The following is a 19846-nucleotide window of genomic DNA, read 5'->3' as shown; positions in this document are numbered from 1 at the left end:
TCTTAACCTCTGACCTGCTCTTGTAGCCATGGTATTTATATGGCTACTCCAGTTCAGTTTCTGGTCAATGGTAACCTCTAGGATGTTGATAGTGGGGGATTCAGCGATGGTAATGCCATTGAATTTCAAGGGGAGATGGTTAGATTCTCTCTTGTTGGAGATGGTCATTGCCTGGCACTTGTGTGGCGCAAATGTTACTTGCCACTTATCAGCCCAAGCCTGGATATTGTCCAGGTCTTGCTGCATTTCTACATGGACTGCTACAGTATCTGAGGAGTCACAAATGGTGCTGAACATTGTGCAATCATCAGCAAACATCCCCACTTCTGACCTTATGATTGAAGGAAGGTCACTGATGAAGCAGCTGAAGATGGTTGGACCTCAGACAATACCATGAGGAACTCCCAAGTGATGTCCTGGAGCTAAGACGATCGACCTCCAACAACCACAACCATCTTCCTTTGCGCAAGGTATGACTCCACCAGTGGAGTTTTCCACTTGATTCCCATTCACTCCAGTTTTGCTGGGGCTCTGTGATGCCATACTCAGTCAAATGTTGCCTTGATGTCAAGGGCAGTCACTCTCACCTCACCTCGAGTTCAGCTCTTTTGTCCATGTTTGAACCAAGGCTTTAATGAAGTCAGGAGCTCATTGGCCCTGGCGGAACCCAAACTGAGCGTCACCGAGTAGGTTACTGCTAAGCAAGGGCTGCTCGACAGCACGGTTGATGCCATCTTCCATCACTTTACTGATGATTGAGAGTAGACTGACGGGGCGGCAATTGGCCGGGTTAGACTCGTCCTGCTTTTTTGTGTACAGGACATACCTGGGCAATTTTCCACATTGCCCGCTAGATGCCAGTGTTGTAGCTGTACTGCAACACTGGAGCATGTGTCTTCAGTACTATTGCTGGAATGTTGTCAGGGTCCATAGCTTTTGCAGTATCCAGTGTCTTCAGTCGTTTCTTGATATCACGCAGAGTGAATTGAATTGGCTGAAGACTGGCGCCTGTGATGCTGGGGACTTCAGGAGGAGGCTGTGTTGAATCAAAAGATTGTTGCAAGTGCTTCAGCCTTATCTTTTGCACTAATGCGCTGGGCTCCCCCATCATTGAGGATGGGGATATTTGTGGAGCCACCTCCTCCAGTTAGTTGTTTAATTGTCCACCACCATTCACAACTGAATATGGCAGGACTGCAGAGCTTAGATCTGATCCGTTAGTTGTGGGATCGCTTAGCTGTCTATCACTTGCTGCTTACGCTGTTTGGCATGCATGTAGTATTGGGTTGTAGCTTCAAGTTGATACCTCATTTTGAGGTATGCCTGGTGCTGCTCCTGGCATCCCTCCTGCAATCTTCATTGAACCAGGGTCGGTCCCCCGCCTTGATGGTAATGGTAGAGTGGGGGATAAGCTGGGCCATTTGGCTGATGGCCCACAGCACCTCATGGATGCCCAGTTTTGCATTGCTAGATCAGTGCGAAATCTATCTCATTTAGCATGGTGGTAGTGCCACACAACGTGATGGAGGGTATACCCAATGTGAAGACGGGACTGTGTCTCCACAACGACTATGCATTGGTCACTCCTACCAATACTGTCATGGACAAATGCATCTGTGGCAGGCAAATTGGTGATGACGAGGTCATGTATATTTTTCCCTCTTGTTGGTTCCCTCACCACCTGCCGCAGATCTAGTCTAGCAGCTAAGGACTCGGCCAACTCGGTCAATAGTGGTGCTACCTAGCCACTCTTGGTGATGGACATTGAAGTCCCCCACCCGGAGTACATTCTGCACCCTTGCCACCCTCAGTGCTTCCTCCAAGTGCTGTTCAACATGGAGGAGTACTGATTCATCAGCTGAGGGGGGGGGCGCAGTAGGTGGCAATCAGCAGTTTCCTTGCCCATGTTTGACCTGATGCCATGAGACTTCACAGGGTCTGGGGTCGATATTGACTCCTCCCAGGGCAACTCCCTCCCGACAGTATATCACTGTGCCGCCACCAATGCTGGGTCTGCCACTGGGCAGGACATACCCAGGAATGGTGACGGCAGTGTCTGGGACATCGCCTGTAAGGTATGCTTCCGTGTGTACGACTATGTCAGGCTGTTGCTTGACTAGTCTGTGGGACAGCTCTCCCAACTTTGGCACAAGCCCCCAGATGTTAATAAGAAGGACTTTGCAGGGTCGACACTGCTGGGTTTGCCGTTGTCATTGCCGGTGCCTAGGTTGATGCTGGGTGATCTCCTACTGTAGCTCAGCATCTATTTTCTTCCTCCCTTACATCTCTCTGAAGTGTCTTGGGATATTTTTCCACTTTCAGGGCACTATATAAATGTAAGTTGTTGCAGTTGTGTGGGATTCCCCTGCAAATACTAACACTGCTGCAGATACTGACACATTTCTGGGGGCTGTTCTAACTTTTTAATGCTAGGCCATTTCAGAGGGCAGTTAAGAGTCAACCACATTGCTGTGGATCTGGAGTCACATGTAGGCCAGACCAGTCAAGGACGGCAGATTTCCTTCCCTAAGGACATTAGTGAACGAGATGGGTTTTTACAACAATTGACAACTGTATCATGTCCATCATTAGACGAGCTTTTAATTCCAGATTTATTAACTGAATTCAAATTCCACCTCAATTAAGTCACCCCTCAGCCTCCTCTGTTCTAAGAAAAACAACCCTAGCCTATCCAATCTTTCCTCATAGCTGTAACTTTCAAATTCTGGCAACATTGTTTTAAATCTCCTCTGTACTCTCTGTAAAGCAATTATGTCCTTCCTGTAATGTGGCGACCAAAACTGTGCACAATACTCCAGCTGTGGCCTAACCAGTGTTTCACACAGTTCCAGCATCACATCCCTGCTTTTGTATTCTATACCTCGGCCAATAAAGGAAAGCATCCCATATGCCTTCTTCACCACTTTATCTACCTGTCCTGCCACCTTCAGGGATCTGTGGACATGTATTCCAAGGTCTCTCACTTCTTCTACCCCTCTCAATATCCTCTCGTTTATTATGTATTCCCTTGCTTTGTTTGCCCTCCCCAAATGCATTACCTCATACTTCTCCGATTGAATTCCATTTGCCACTTTTCCACCCACTCAATCAAACCATTGATATCATTCTGGAGTCTAAGGCTATCCTCTTCACTATCACATGGCCAATTTTTGTGCAAATTTCCCAATCATGCCTCCCACATTTAAGTCCAAATCTTTAATATATATTACAAACAGCAAGGAACCCAACACTAAGCCCTGTAGAATGCCAGTGGAAACGCCTTCCCTTCGCAAAAACATCATGAACCATTACCCTTTGTTTACTGTCACTGAGCCAATTTTGGATCCAACTTGCCACTTTCCCCTGTATAGAAACATAGAAAAATAGGAGTAGGCTATTCAGCCCCTCGAGCCTGCTCTGCCGTTCAATACGATCATGGCTGATCATCCAAACTCGGCACCCTATTCCCACTTTCTCCCCGTATCCCTTGATCCCTTTAGCCCCAAGAACTATATCTAACTCTTTTTCAAATATAGTTCATGATTTGGCCTCAACTGCTTTCCATGGTAGAGAATTCCACAGGTTCACCACTCTCTGGGTGAAGGAATCTCTCATTTCAGTCCTAAATGGCTTACCCCTTATCCTTAGACTGTGACCCCTGGTCCAGGACTCCCCTGCCATCCGGAACATCCTTCCTGCATCCAGTCTGTCCTGTCCTGTTAGGATTTTGTAGGTTTCTATGAGATCATCTCTCATTCTTCCAAACTCTAGCGAATACAAGCCTAATCAACCCAATCTCTCTTCATATGTCAGTCCTGCCATCCCAGGAATCAGTCTGGTAAACCTTCGCTGCATTCCCTCCATAGCAAGAACATCCCTCCTCAGATAAGGAGACCAAAACTGCACACAATACTCTAGATGTGGTCAAACCAAGGCTTTGTATCCCATGGGCTTTTACTTTTCTGACCAGTCTGCCATGTACAACCTTGTCAAATGCCTTTCTAAAATCCATGTAGACAACATCCACCATACTAACCTCGTCAATACTCCTCGTTACTTGCTCAAAAAATGCAATTAAGTGAGTAAGACACAACCTTCCCTTAACAAATCCATGCTGATTATCCCCGATTAATCCGTGCCTTTTTAAGTGACAGTTTATCTTATCTCAGAATTGATTCTAATAATTTGCCCACCACCGAGGTCAGACTGACTGGCCTATAATTGTTTGGTCTATTCCTCGCACCCTTTTTAAACAATGGCACAACATTTGCAGACCTCCAATCCTCTGGTACCTTGCCTGTATCTAGTGAGGATTTGAAAATGATCCCCAGAGCATCCGCTATTTCCTCCCTGGCTTCTTTCAACAGCCTGGGATACGATCCATCCAGCCCTGGTGATTTATCCACTCTGAAGGATGTTAGTACTTCCTCTCTCATTATGCTTATCGTATCTAACATTTCACACTCCTCCTCTTTAACTACAATGTCTGCATCATCGCTCTCCTCTGTAAAGACAAGGACTAAGTATTCATTAAGAACCCTGCCCACATCTTCTGCATCCATGCATAAGTTACCTTGTACATCTCTGACAGGCCCCACCCTTTCCTTAGTTATCCGCTTGCTCTTAATGTACTGATAAAACATCTTACGGTTTTCCTTGATTTTGCCTGCCAATAATTTTTCATGTCCTCTCTTTGCTTTAATAATTTCCTTTTTTACTTCACCCCTGCACTTTCTATACTCCTCTAGGCTTTCTAAAGTATTAAGTTTTTTTGTGACTGTCATGGGCTTTCTTTTTCTGCTTCATCTTTCCCTGTATGCTCTAAATTTGGCAGTACCACCCTTTTCTTTGTGGGGACAAGTCTACACTGTGCCCACAGAATCTCACTTTTGAATGCCTCCCACTGGTTTGCCACTGATTTTCCTTCCAGTAGCTGTATCCAGTACACTTTTGCCAGATCACCTCTCAGCTTCGTAAAATTTTCCTTCCCCAAATTTAAGACTTTTACTCCTGTTCTATTCTTGTCCTCTTAGATAATAATGCGAAATCGAGCTGTATTATGGTCACTCTGTCCAAATCGGTGACCCACTGCTACTTCATCCACTAGCCCAGCTTCATTTCCTAAGACTAAATCTAGAATTGTGCCCCCTCTCGTTGGGCTTGTTATGTACTGGCTAAAAAGGTTCTCTTGAATGCAGTTCAAGACTTTTGTGCCCTTCACAGTTTGTATCCCAGTTGATATTGGGGTAGTTGAAATCCCCAACTATTATTGCCCTATTGTTTTTGAAATCAGAAATTGCCTACATATTTGTTTTTCTATCTCCCTCTCACTATTTGGGGGTCTATAGTACACTCCTAGTAGTGTGGCTGTCCCTTTTTTTATTTCTGATCTCAACTTATAAGGACTCATTTGATGAGTCTTCACAGCTGTAAATGATTCTTTAACCAATAATGCTACACCCTCTCCTTTTTATCCCCCTCTTTATCCTGCCTGCAAGCTCTATATCCAGGGATGCTGAACTGCCATTTTAGCCCCTCTTTCAGCCAAGTTTCCGTTATAGCAATGATATCATGCTGCCATTTTTCTGTCTGTGCCCTCAGCTCATCGGCTTTATTTGCTATACTCCTTGTATTTACATAAATACCTTTTGACGCTGCCAAATTCCTGTGCTGCACACTTTTTAACCTGCTCCCAGCGCACTCCTTCTGTTAAAATTAAAACCCATTATATTCACTCTTTCTCAGGACCTCCAAACTGTGGAGCTCCTCACTTCCCTAAGTTCAACCAACCATCCATCCAGTCTCCCCAGCCTGACAGGGTTTGGGGGTGTTGGGTGCTGATAAGTTGCTCCAAGGCCTGTACAGTTTCCAGACTGAAATTCACTCTTACTATTCTTCATTTTCACCACCACGTACAACCTATTCTTCCTTCTACATCTCCGGCCAATGCTGGCTGCTGGAAGGTGCAAACTCCCTCTTCTCCATCCATTCCTGTGGGGAAAGACTTGGCAGTGATTCAACACGTGAAGGGCCGTGGCTGCAAACCCAGGACCATCCTCCACAGTGCTGTAACCATGAACCTGTGTGTGCTATCCACTTCAGTGTCCTTTGCTGGTAATTTATTCCACAACACAATTATCTTTTGGCAGAAAAACATCAGCTTGAGCTCTGACTGTGCAAACTCTTGAACCCTCTCAACAGATAGTACCTTGCTCAGATTTACAGACAGGACAAATTAAGCCACGAACCTTGAGTGGAGGGGGAGGTGCTGAATAATCACAGTTAGCTGTTATTCTCCACAAGAACTGTCAAGACTTGCTCATCAACAGTGACACCTACTTTGATGTGCAACATTTTTTAAGTTCTCAAACGATTCTCAATGTTGACAAGCCTGTCTCAGTACCTTGCTTCTACTGAATTGAACAGCACAGAGCTGCGTGCAACAGTACATTCTACAACTTACTGCTTGGTCGGAGAGGTCTCTGTATTATTGGCAATTCTTTGGAGTTGAACACCGACTCCCTTACCACTCGGCCCCCTTGTCCAGAATGATCCAGGTAATCATCCCACGATGTGGAAAACTAAAACAAGTGGAAAAATTCATTTTGTGCGTTAGTTTAGTATCATGCTAAGAGTAATAAAAAATTGATCTCAAGCTGTGGATGATGTTGACAAGTCTACATTTAATTACATTTAAAAAGCAAACCAACCACTGGGGTTTAGTTCTAGAGAGATAGAAATGAAAAGCAGAGATGTTATGCTAAACTTGAACAGGACCTTGTTCAGAGCACACTTGGAGTGCTGTGAACAGTTCTGGTCTCCATAATTATGAAAAGGATTTAAAGGCACTGGAGAAAGTGTAAAGGAGATTTACAAGGATGATACCAGGACTGAGAGTTTATGACTATCTGAAAAGATTAACAGGCTGGGGCTCTTTTCTCTAGAAATTAGAAACCTAAGTTTTGACCGGACAGAGGTCTCCAAGATTGTGAAAGGGTTTGCTCGAGTAGATGTAGAGAAAACGTTTCCAATTGTGGGCAAGACCAAAACTCGGGGCCATAATTATAAGATAGTCAGTAAAAAAAATTCAATGATGAATCTTGCCAACATTTCTCAAATGATGATGTTCTGCAGCGATTCTTCAAAGCCGAGTGGTTTGCTAGGCCACTACAAAGGACATCAAGAGTTAATCACACAGTATGGAACTGGAGTCATATATCACCCAGGATGACAGACACCCTTCCCAGAAGCACATTAGTGAAATAGTTGGGGTTTTTATGATAATCCATTTATACCATCCCACAAATAACACAAATTATTGTACTCAGTTTGCAAATTCCATAAAGAAATTTGAATTCATAACCTTGGAGGTGTTAAACTATAACCACTACATTACTGTACATACCACTACACTACCACATGCATACAATTATATAGTAAGTGCAATAGATTATATACTTTGTGATGATCAAGTTCAGCGTTGTTAGGATAAGGATACTGGAACACACTCTGCTACATGATATTTTTCATGCGTCTTTGGATAGAATAATAAATATCAGAGAAGCATTAACATTACATATATACTGGCATTCATTCTCCCTCGCTTACCCCTGTAGCACTGTGTGGAGAGCTGCTGGCTGAATTGGCATGTGTGCTGCTCAATGATAGTTCCATGTCAATAGTTGGTTCTCCAAGGGGTGGAAGAGATGCCACGCTGTTTGACATCTCCATGTCTGCCATCGAGAAGAAAACCTCATCATCTGCTGTGAGAAAAGAAAAGGTAAATAAACAGGTAGACTCAGAAATAAACACCCCACTTATTTTGCCAAGAGACATATTTTGCTGAGGACTGGTGTGTTATGATCATCTAGTTTCATGATTTATATTATTTTTACAGTCACTTTTACTTTTGGGGAAATTAAGTTTGTAAATGTAAGGTAACTGAAACTCTAGAATTCAAAAGTTGCCAGACCACCCAAGGTAATTATAAATCAAAGGCTGGCCCGGGTTTATTTAGAGGTCAGCATTAAATAACAACACTAAATAATGGGTGCCCTTCTCGTAGTTTCTTATTGGAGCCAGAAAGTCAGCAGAGACTACAGATGTTCCCATCAGAGGTATAAATAATTCATGTGGGTACCCAGAAATAAAAGGATATTTTGGAGTTGGAGTTAATTAGCTTAAATTTCTACCTCGGACATCCCAGAGGTACCATGTTGCTATGATACAGATAACGCAGGGAGATGCCTTTTGATCTGGTGTTTTATCTCTCATGGTTCACAATTTAGCTGCGGTTTTGGGAAGCAGCTGGGTGAAGAGAGAGAGCCGCCAACAGTTGGTGCTCGGAAGCAGCTGGAGCCAGTAGCAAAGGGAGAGCAGGAGCCAAGGGTACTTTCAAATTCGAAATCGCTAGGCAAGAGTGCTAGTGAGGCTCATACTTGATCTGGGAAGTCCACAATCGTGAGGTGTTGAAGGGGAGTTGAGGCGTCGCCTTGTCGGATGCTAGCGGAGGAACCCCAAGAGATCTCGTACCTCAGAGGATAGCTGTAACACTGAGGAGAGTCAAAGTGAAATCCTGAGAGCTTGGATTGATCGGAGGAGAAATGAAGGAAACCTCAAGATCCTGTAAAGTATAAGGATCTCTTGGGTGGAAGTAAAAGTCAGTGTCCTGATGAGATTTTTGGGTTTAAAGAATAAGTGACTTCAAAATATAATGTTAAGTTAATAGTGCTTTCTTTGTTTAACTCTTCTACAGTAAAGTTTTTGTTTAAAATGTGAAATCTTGTGATGTAATTCTGTTAATAACCGGGAGTTTGAATTTCTTTTTAAAAAAGTACTGGTCTCTATCGAATTAACAGGTATAAGCAATAAAATGTTCACCCTCTCCACTCTTTATTCAGTTAGCTTGTCTGAGCAGCGAGTGTGACTGGGGGCTACGGTTGGTTTGAATGCCCCTGATTTACAGTGGAGGTTACTAGCCACAGTTCTTGCTCCTGAACGATATCCAAGGATTCCTGCTGCAAAACATGCGCGGATGTCAAGTGAGTTCAGTTCAGGTTCGGCTTTGATGCCGCGATTGAGAGATAGCCTGCTGGTACTCACTGTTTGAAGAACTATAAGAGCAAGTCATTGAAGGGCACCAGCATCCATTAACCCTCACCAATAGGAGAGGGGGCATGGAATGGGAAAAACAAGCATTACCAAGGTACTAAATGTTTATCTTATGGCTCATAACTCAGTGTAATAAATAACAGAAACATGCACTGAAACGATTGCACTTTAAAAATTATATAGCATCGCCCCAAGTTTAATGGGCTCGATCCATTAGAGTTTACTCCTTTGAGCAGATGGGTAACGACTAGTATTGAGCTAACAGCATCCTCAAGCCCCATTACCACAAGGACTGCACAGTTCAAGCAGAAGGCCTATCATCATCACCTTAGGGCAGCGAGGAATGGTAATAAATGAAGCCTGGTCACCATTGCTCACTATCCAGTCTCATTCCCCACCCTTTCCACCACACCACTTAAAAAAATTCATCTTTCCAATATTTATCCATTTTCCTTTTAAAAGCTATTCATGGATTCTGTTCCTACCACTGTTTCAGCTAAGGCAAATCAAGTTCTAAAAATCCTCATATAAAACATTGATAAAAATTCCCCTAAACTCTCTGTTTTTTCCTCAGACACACTGAAATGGGTGAGTAGTCAGAACACAGAAACTTATGATTCAGCTGGATCCCCCGGCCTACCCACAACATCTTCAATTCCAAAACATCGGAACAACTACTGAACTAGCTCAAAGGTGCAGAATGTATTTTTCTGCCTGGACGAGGAGCTATCACCACCCCTCCCCCCAATCACATCCTGTGGGACATGGCTGCAATGAGAATCAGGTGACAGAAGTTCAGCCTTTTCCATCCATTCGAGAGTGCTGCTCATCAACCAAAAGGACACAATGGCACCTGGCTGGATTTTTCACAAAACAAAAAAAGGTCAAATCTGATAACTCATCCATTAGCCCAGACCATCAACAGGTCCAAGTGATTGAACAGTTGAGGGCTTTGGTTTTGAAATCATTTCTGTTTGTGAGTGCACCAGATCTCAGTGAGATGTTGCATTTGAGAGTGCGTCACAGATGTCAGCCCTTTTTATAGGGCTTTAAAATGAAAAGTGGGGGAGGGGGAGGATTCAGGTGAGGGGAAATCTAAAGAGAAAAGTCAAGGCCACGGAGCAGTGTAATAATTTGGGTGAAGATAAGCAGTGTGACAGGAAGGGACAAAGGGTTTATGGTAATAGTGCATCAGTGAGAAATTGTAAAAAGTTAAAGGCACTTTATCTGAATGCACAATGCATTCCTAACAAGATAGACAAATTAATGTCACAGAAATAACTGGGTTTGATCTAATAGCCAATTCAGACATGTGGTTGCATGGTGACCAAGGTTGGGATTGAAATATTCCAGAAGACTTGCCATTTCGAAAAGACAGATACAATATAAAGTTGGGGATGGGGGTGGGGGTTGAGGGGCAGAATCCCTAACAATAAAGGATGACATATGGGCAGTAGTGAGGAAGGATCTTGGCTTGGAAGAGCAATAAGTACAATCAGTATAGTTGGAGATAAGAAATAACAAAAGACAGAAATTACAGGTGGGAATATTTTATAGGCTCCCTAATAGCATAATGTTGGACAGAGTATGAAGCAAGAAATAAAATCAGCTGTTTACCAAGATAATGCAATAATTGTGAGGGACTTTTAAACTTCTCAGACTGGGCAAATCAAATTGGCAAAAGCAGTTTGGAGGACAAGTTCATGGAATGCATTTGAGACAGTTTTCCAGAACAATACATTGTGGAACCAAGTAGGGAACAGGCTATTTTAGATCTTATTTTGTGGAATGTGACAGGGTTAATTAGTGAAGTAATGTGAAGGGATCCTCTGGGGAACAGCAATCAGAATGAGTTTCACATGTATATCACTTGAACTCAATAAGTCCAAAAGTAGAGTATTAATACAATATAGAGTATCAAACTTAAATAAAGCCAACAAAGGGCAAGTTGGCTCTGGTGAATTGGGAAATCAAAAGGTATGACAGTAGATAAGCAATGGTGAATACTTGAAATACTTCACAATTCTCAACGTAAATACATTCCATTGAGAAATAAAATCATGGAAAAACGATTAATCTGTGGTAACTAAACAGGTTAAGGGAAGTATTAGATTAAAAGAGGGGGCTTATAATGCTGCCAAGAAGTGTAGTAAGCCTGAGGATTGAGACAGTTTTTAGAAACTAGAAAATGTGACCAAAAATGTAAGAGAGGGAGAAAATAGAATATATGAGTAAATTAGCAGGAATTATAAAAACAGGTAAGACCTTTTACATGTACAAGTATGTAAAAAGGAAGAGCGTAGCAAAAGTAGATGTTGGTCCCTCAGAGGCTGAGACGGGAAATTATAATGGGAAATAAGGAAATAAACAAATATTTTGTGGCTGTCTTCACAGTAGAAGTTACAAAAAACATAACAGTAATAGTGGGAACCAAAGGTCTAATGAGAGTGAAGAACTTGAAGTAATCAATATGAAAGAAAATTACTGGAGAAATTAATGAGACTAAAAGCTGACAATTCCCCCAGACCTGATGGCCTACTTCTTAAAAGTGGATACACTGGTTTAGATTAGAGATACAGCACTGAAACAGGCCCTTCGGCCCACCGAGTCTGTGCCGAACATCAACCACCCATTTATACTAATCCTACACTAATCCCATATTCCTACCAAACATCCCCATCTGTCCCTATATTTCCCTACCACCTACCTACACTAGTGACAATTTATAATGGTCAATTTACCTATCAACCTGCAAGTCTTTTGGTTTGTGGGAGGAAACCGGAGCACCCGGAGAAAACCCACGCAGACACAGGGAGAACTTGCAAACTCCACACAGGCAGTACCCGGAATCGAACCCGGGTCCCTGGAGCTGTGAGGCTGCGGTGCTAACCACTGCGCCACTGTGATTGTCCAAAATACCCTGAATTCTGGAATGGTCCCAGTGGATTGTAAGATAGCAAATATAATGCCCCTGTTCAAGAAAAGAGGGAGAGAGAAAACAGGGGTTTTGGTCTCATCTAAGGAAGGATTTACTTGCCATAGAGGGAGGTTCACCAGACTAATCCCTGGGATGGCAGGATTATCTGATGAGGAGAGACTGAGGAAACTGGGCCTATATTCTCTAGAGTTTTGAAGAATGAGAGGTGATCTTTTTGAAACTTAGAAAATTCTTACATGGCATGACAGGGTGGATGTAGATAGGACGTTTCCCCTGGTTGGTGAGTCTAGAACCAGGGGACAGAGTCTCAGAATAAGGGGTAGGCCATTTAAGACGGAGATGAGGAGGAATTCCTTCACTCAGAGGGTGGCGAATTTTTGGAATTCTCTACTCGGAGGTCTGTGGAAACTCAATCATTGAGCACGTTCAAGACAGAAATCGATAGATATCTTGGTACTAATAATATCAACAGATATGGGGATAGCACGGCAAAGTGGAGTTGAGGTAGATGATCAGCCATGATCAAACTAAATGGCGGAGCAGGCTCGTCAGGCTGAATGGCCTACTCCTGCTCCTATGTTCCTGCAGGACAGTTACCTTGACATCACTCATCAGGAAAATGCTGGATTCTTTTATTAAGGAAGTGGTAACAGGGCACTTAGAAAATCATAATATGATTAGGCAGAGTCAACATGGTTGCTGCAATTGTACAGGATTTTGGCGATAAGTCACCTGTTTTGGTATCCAGACCGAAGGGTAGATTGACTTGCCTTAGAGAGGATGCAACAAAGGTTCACTAGGTTGATTCCTGGGATGGGAGGGTTGTCCTATGGAGAGAGATTGCTTAGAAGTGACCAATATTCTGGAGTTTAGAAGAATGAGGGATCATTGAAACATACAAGATTCTGAGAAGGTTTGACAAGGGTAGATGGGCTGTTTACCCTGGTTTGGAGTCTAGAACATCCACAGGCCTCAGGATAGAGGTTAGCTGTTTAGGGACTGAGATGAGGAGAAATTTCTTTACTCAGGAGGGTTGTGAATGCTTGGAATTCTCTAACCCAAAGGGCTATGGTTGCTCAGTCATTGAGTATATTCAAGGCTGAGATCAATAGAGTTTTGGACTTGAAGGGAACCAACAGATTAGAGGATCGGGCAGGAAAGCAGAGTTGAAATTGACTATCAGCCATTATCTTCCTAGATGGCAGAGTAGGTTCGAAGGGCTCTACGGCCAGCTCTTGCTCCTATTTCTTATGTTATGATGTTGTGTCGGAGAGTGTGTTTTGAGATGTCAGCGTGATGTGTTTGCATGTACCAGATCCCAGTGTGAAGCTGTGCTTGTTAATCATGCTTTGGCTTGAGATTGTGTTTTTGAGTGTGTACCCTACCACGGCTTGAAGTTGTTCGAACTGTTTCGGTCTCGTAATAGCTCTGTTCTGCCGAGATGCCAGGTGAAAGCTTTTCTTTCTGCAGGTATCGGTTGAGTTCCATTTGAATCAGATATTGATCCTCCTGCTGCATCGGCCGATTCCTCCGGCTCTTCGATTGAACAGTTGTTGCCTCTGCACACCCTGAACAAGCCAAAGACAATGAAATAATTCTTCTATTTTCAGCAGACCATTCATATCAACTAACCAAAAATAAAAGGGCTTGCATTTAGAGAGCAGCTGATTGTGAATGGCCAGTCAGTCTGCTTTTGGTACTGTTACATAGCCCTACAACCCTACAAGAACTCCGTGATCCTCCAATTCTGGTCACTTGTGCATCCTTCATTTTAATCAGTCCTTCATTGACGGCCATGCCATCAGCTCTGGAATTTCCTCCCTAAATTTCTCCAATTCTAAACTTCTCTCTCTTCCTTTAAGTTGTTCTTTAACACCTACCGCTTTGATCAATTATTTGCCCTAATATCCTCTTATATGGCTTGAGGTCAAATTTTCTCTGATAACGTTCCTGGGAAGTGCATTGGGAGGTTCTACTATGTTAAAGGCAGTACAGAAATACAAGTTGTTTTCGTTTGGTTGAGGAAGGAATATTGGCGAGGACATGAGGAGAACTCCATGCTCTTTTTTGAAGATTGACATGGGACTTTTAATACCCAGCTGAACAGCAGATACGACCTTGGTTTATTTGAAGGATGGCTTCTCCACTGGAGTGTCAATTTCAAACTTAAGTTTTGGACAAGAGGAGAGAGTTTTATTTTCATTCATTCATGGGATGTAAGCATCACTGGCCAGGCCAGCATTTATTGCCCATCCCGATTTGCCCTTGAGAAGGTGGTGGTGAGCTGCAGTCCATTTGGGGTAGGTACACCCACAGTGCTGTTAGGAGGGGAGTTCCAGGATTTTGACCCAGCGACAGTAAAGGACGACGAGTTGAACCAACCTGACTACAGAACTATAGATGTTTACAGTGCAGAAGGAGGTCATTTCAGCCATCCTGTCTGTACTAGCTCTTGGAGGCAAAAGGAATCCTGTTGTCCTGTCATCTGTGTAGTCCTGTATCCTCTGTTTGAAATATTGATCCATTTTTCCTTAAAGTCCTGTGTGGCTGTAACAAAGGTAAACTATTCCTCCTCATCATTCCCGACCTGTCTGTAGCCTTTGACACGGTTGACCACACCGTCCTCTCCAGCTGCGTGGGACTGATCTCTATTATCTATCTAATCGCAGCCAGAAAATCACCTGCAATGGTTTCGCTTCCCGCTCCCACATCACTACTCCCAAGGTTTAATCCCTGACCCTCTCCTATTTCTCATCTATGTGCTGCCCTCGGCAACATCATCTGAAAACACAGCATCAGCTTCCACATGTCACCGACAACACTCAGCTCTACCTCACCACCACCTTTCGCAACCCCTGCACTGTCTATAAATTGTCAGACCATTTATCTGGCATTCGGTACTGGATAGGCAGAAATTTCCTGTAATTAAATATTTGCATGACGGAACCCTTTGTCTTCGAATACTGCTACAAACTCCATTCGCTTGCCACCAACTCCATCCCACTCCCTGGCAACTGTTCACAACCTTGATGAGCTTCTGACCACACATCTGCACCATCACTAAGATCATCTATTTCCACCTCTGTAACATCACCCGACTCCAATTCTGTTTCAGCTCATTTCATGCCGTGACCCTCATCTATGCCTTTTTACCTCTAAACTTGACAACTCCAACATACACCTGGTCATCCACCCACGTTCTACCCTCCGAAAACTTGAGGTCATCCAAAACTCTTCTGCCAGCGTCCTAACTCACAACAAGTCCCGTTTACCTGTCACCCCTGTGCTCACTGACCTACATGGGCCCCTGGATAAGCAATGCCTTGATTTTAAAATCGTCTTGTTTTCAAATCCCTCCATGGCATCTCCCCTCCCTCCCTTCCTGTGTAAGTTCCTCCAGCCCTCCAAGATACCTGCATTCCTCTGATTCTGACCTCTTGAGCATTCCTGATTGTAATTACTCCACCATTGGTGGCCATGGCTTCAGCTGCCTGGGTTCTAAGCTCTGGAATTCCCTCCCTAAACCTTTCCACCTCTCTATCGCTCTTTCCTCCTTTAACGCTCCTTAAAACCTACTTCTTTGACTAAGCTTTTGGTCATCTGTCGTAATATTTCCTTATGTGACTTGGTGTCAAATAATGTTTTGTAACACTCCAGTGAAGTGTTTTGGTATTTTTAAAATCACATTAAAGGCATTACATAAATACAAGCTTTTGTTGACGTTGTTGTAAAAGATACAATGTTCTCTGCCAAAACTATTTTCCATTACTCCAACAACATTTGCTGTAAAGGACTATGTTCCTAAACATGTGAATCACAGCCGCTAGATTGCCTTGAAGATAATAAGAACATAAGAAATATCAGCAGCAGGCCATACAGCCCCTTGAGCCTGCTCCACCATTCAATAACACCAACTAACTTTCTTGGCCTATTCCAATAGGTCTTGATTCCCTTAGTATCCAAAAATTTATCGATCTCAATCTTCGCGGGTAGAGAATTCCAAAGATTTCAATAATGAGGACTGATACATCAGCTGACTGTTTTGCTGCACTTTCTCAAATTGTAATTCCAACTCTGTGAACCTTTCACCCACATCAGAAACTAACTAATGACAGAATTGAGAAAGCAGCAATATCCAATTTCAGATACAGTAACATCTCAAACTATGACTGTTGCAATTATCAGGCAGCTTCAGGCCAGCTGAGGCAAAGCATGCCTTTGCTTAATCTACTCTAGGCTGTCCAGCCTGACTTGAAATATGGCAGAAAACCCCAACTGGAAAGATAGCTTCTCCAAACTGAATCAGAATGAAGGGTTTTCAATATAATGTAAAAATAATCCACAAGGGTGCAAGAGAGAAGTGTTTATGTAACTGAACTAGTAATTCAGAGACCAGGAACTCAAATCCCATCATGGCCTGTTTGAGAATTGGAATTAACTTTGAAACGAACAGCAAAATAAAAAGCTAGACTCAGTAAAGGTGACCACGACGCTGTCGGATTGTCATAAAAACCCAACTGGTTGCTGTCCTTACTTGGTCTGGGCCTGTATGTGACTCCAGTCCCCACACCAATATCGTTGACTCTTAACAAGACACTCACGTCAGGGAAACTAGGGATGGGCAATAAATGAAGGCTTTGCTAGGTTTCAGCTCGAGATTGCTAAGGGACAGTGAGAAAATCCATATCAGGCCAACAGAAACTCTACTTCTGAGGACTGATCACCTGTTGGTTTGGGAACAGGGGCCAGTTCTGCACGTGTCCATAAGGTATTTGACCAAGCAGAGGAATTGCTCTGGGAAGATAGAGAAGAGGCTAGAGAGGGAAAGGGAGTGTCACTGTTATGGTGACTCCAGACCAAGCAGCTGACAGTTGGTCACAGAGCAGACAAAGAAAGTTGTTGTATTTTAATGCATCAAGAAAGAGTAAAAGCACATTTGAAATACAGTTAAAAAAGAACTCCAAGGACTGACCTGGCAGTAAAATGGTGCTAAGCATGTCCAGGAGGAAGTGGACCTGTCTCGGAGATAGGAAGAAGTTGATAGATTCGATCTGTCCCTCCACATCCAGCTGTGCAAGAGAAAAACAGAGTTAAATCACTTCATTCCTGCATGCAACAATCAGATTGTGCCTCATCCCCTCTGATTGTAAATCATACTCTGTTTCCCAGTTTTGCTTCTCCTGGAAGGTGGTGTGTCTTGCTGAGGTGCAGATATAAATGGTGTCAAGAAGCCCTCAGATACATTGCTGTAATGGCTATTTTTCACTGTGATTTTTTATTTATTCATTCATGGGATCTGGGCGTCCCTGGCTAGGCCAGCATTTATTGCCCATCCCTAATTGCCCTTGAGAAGGTGGTGGTGAGCTGTCTTCCTGAACCGCAGGTACACCCACAGTGCTGTTAGGAAGGGAGTTCTAGGATTTTGACCCAGCGACAGTGGAGGAACGGCGATATAGTTCCAAGTCAGGATGGTGTGTGACTTGGATGGGAACTTGCAGTTGGTGGTGTTTCCATGCATTTGCTGCCCTTGTCCTTCTAATTGGTAGAGGTCACAGATTTGGAAGGTACTGTTGGAGGAGCCTTGGTGCACTGCTGCAGTGCATCTTGTAGATGGTACACACTGCTGCCAATGTGCATCGGTGGTGGAGGGAGTGAATGTCTGTAGATGGGGTGCCAATCAAGCGAGCTGCTTTGTCCTAGATGGCTTCGAGCTTCTGGAGTGTTGTTGGAGCTGCACCCATCCAGGCAAGTGGAGAGTATTCCATCATACTCCTGACTTTTGCCTTGTAGATGGTGGACAGGCTTTGGGGAGTCAGGTGGTGAGTTACTCGTCACAGGATTCCTAGTCTCTGACCTGCTCTTGTAGCCACGGTATTTATATGGCTACTCCATTTCAGTTTCTGGTCAATGGTAGCCCCTAGGATGCTGATATTGGGGGATTCAGCAATGGTAATGCCACTGAATGTCAAGAGGAGATGGTGTGATTCTCTCTTGTTGGAGATGGTCATTGCCTGGCACTTGTGTGGCACTAATGTTACTTGCCACTTATCAGCCCAAGCCTGGATATTGTTAAAGTCTTGCTGCATTTCTACACGGACTGCTTCAGTATCTGAGGAGTCACGAATGGTGCTAAACATTGTGCAATCATCAGCGAACATCCCCACTTCTGACCTTATGATTGAAGGTCATTGATGAAGCAGCTGAAGATGGTTGGGCCTAGGACACTACCCTGAGGAACTCCTGCAGTGATGTCCTGGAGCTCCAACAACCACAACGTCTCCCTTTGCGCAAGGTATGACTCCACCCAGCGGAGGATTTTCCACCTGATTCCCATTGACCTCAGTTTTGCTGGGGCTCCTTGATGCCATACTCGGTCAAATGCTGCCTTGATGTCAAGGGCAGTCACTCTCACCTCATCTGTTGAGTTCAGCTCTTTTGTCTATGCTTGAACCACGGCTGTAATGAGGTCAGGAGCTGAGTGGCCCTGGCGGAACCCAAACTGAGCATCGATGAGCAGGTTATTACTAAGCAAGTGCCACTTGATGGCATTGTTGTTGACACCTTCCATCTCTTTACTGATGATTGAGAGTAGGCTGATGGGGCGGTAATTGGCAGGGTTGGACGTCCTGCTTTTTGTGTCCAGGACATCTTCTTCTTCTTCTTTGGCCTTCTTGTCTTGAGAAACAATGGGTAAGCGCCTGGAAGTGGTCAGTGGTTTGTGAAGCAGTGCCTGGAGTGGCTATACACTGGACATACCTGGGCAATTTTACACATTGCAGGGTAGATTCCAGTGTTGTAGCTGTACAGGAACAGCTTGGCTAGGGGCGCGGCAAGTTCTGGAGCACAGATCTCCAGTATTATTGCTGGAATATTGTCAGGGCCCCATGGCCTTTGCAGTATCCAGTGCCTTCAGTCGTTTCGTGATATCACGCGGAATGAATCGAATTGGCTGAAGTCTGGCATCTGTGATGTTGGGAATTTCAGGAGGAGGCCGAGATGGATCATCAACTCGGCACTTCTGGCTGAAGATTGTTGTAAATGCTTCAGCCTTATCTTTCGCACTGATGTGCTGGGGCTCCCCCATCATTGAAGATGGGGCTATTTGTGGAGCCACCTCCTCCAGTTAGTTGTTTAACTGTCCACCACCATTCACGGCTGGATGTGGCAGGACTGCAGAGCTTAGATCTGATCCGTTGGTTATGGGATCGCTTAGCTCTGTCTATTGCATGCTGCTTACGCAGTTTGGCACGCAGATAGTCAGTCCTATGTTGTAGCTTCACTAGGCTGACACCTCATTTTGAGGTATGCCTGGTGCTGCTCCTGGCATGCCCTCCTGCACTCTTCATTGAACCAGGGTTGGTCTCCTGGCTTGAGGGTAATGGTAGAGTGGGCGATATGCTGGGCCATGAGGTTACAGATTGTGGTTGAGTACAATTCTACTGCTGCTGATGGCCCACAGCGCCTCATGGATGCCCAGTTTTGCATTGCTAGATCTGTTCGAAATCTATCCCATTAAGCACAGTGCTAGTGCCACACAACACGATGGAGGGTATCCTCAATGTGAAGGCGGAACTTTGTCTCCACAACGACTGCGCGGTGGTCACTGCTACCAATACTGTCATGGACAGATGCATCTGCGGCAGGCAGATTGGTGAGGACGAGGTCAAGAATGTTTTCCCCTCACCACCTGCCGCAGACCCAGTCTAGCAGATATGTCCTTTAGGACTCCGTCAGTAGTGGTGCTACCGAGCCACTCTTGGTGATGGACATTGAAGTCCCCCACCCAGAGTACATTCT

At 44.1% G+C, this 19846-nt stretch overlaps 1 protein-coding gene across 6 annotated transcripts in view; it reads right to left on the bottom strand.

The window, feature by feature from the left end:
* Window positions 1-19846, bottom strand: part of LOC137373547 (autophagy-related protein 2 homolog B-like) — a 138247-nt gene that overhangs the window by 98670 nt on the left and 19731 nt on the right. For 3 of the 6 annotated variants that reach the window (XM_068038470.1, XM_068038473.1, XM_068038472.1), the window contains exons 7-10: window positions 17022-17118; window positions 13435-13617; window positions 7609-7763; window positions 6464-6581 (exon numbers count right to left, since the gene is read on the bottom strand). In XM_068038470.1, the coding sequence (XP_067894571.1) occupies window positions 6464-6581; window positions 7609-7763; window positions 13435-13617; window positions 17022-17118 (553 nt within the window). The remainder of the gene's footprint in view (window positions 1-6463; window positions 6582-7608; window positions 7764-13434; window positions 13618-17021; window positions 17119-19846) is intronic. The other 3 variants (XM_068038471.1, XM_068038476.1, XM_068038475.1) reach the window with 2 other exon arrangements.

Source organism: Heterodontus francisci, chromosome 9, assembly GCF_036365525.1.
Source record: "Heterodontus francisci isolate sHetFra1 chromosome 9, sHetFra1.hap1, whole genome shotgun sequence".
In the NCBI taxonomy this organism is placed as follows: Eukaryota; Metazoa; Chordata; class Chondrichthyes; order Heterodontiformes; family Heterodontidae; genus Heterodontus; species Heterodontus francisci.
Note: the sequence above shows the minus strand (reverse complement) of the source record. Positions and strands in the feature narration are given on the sequence as shown.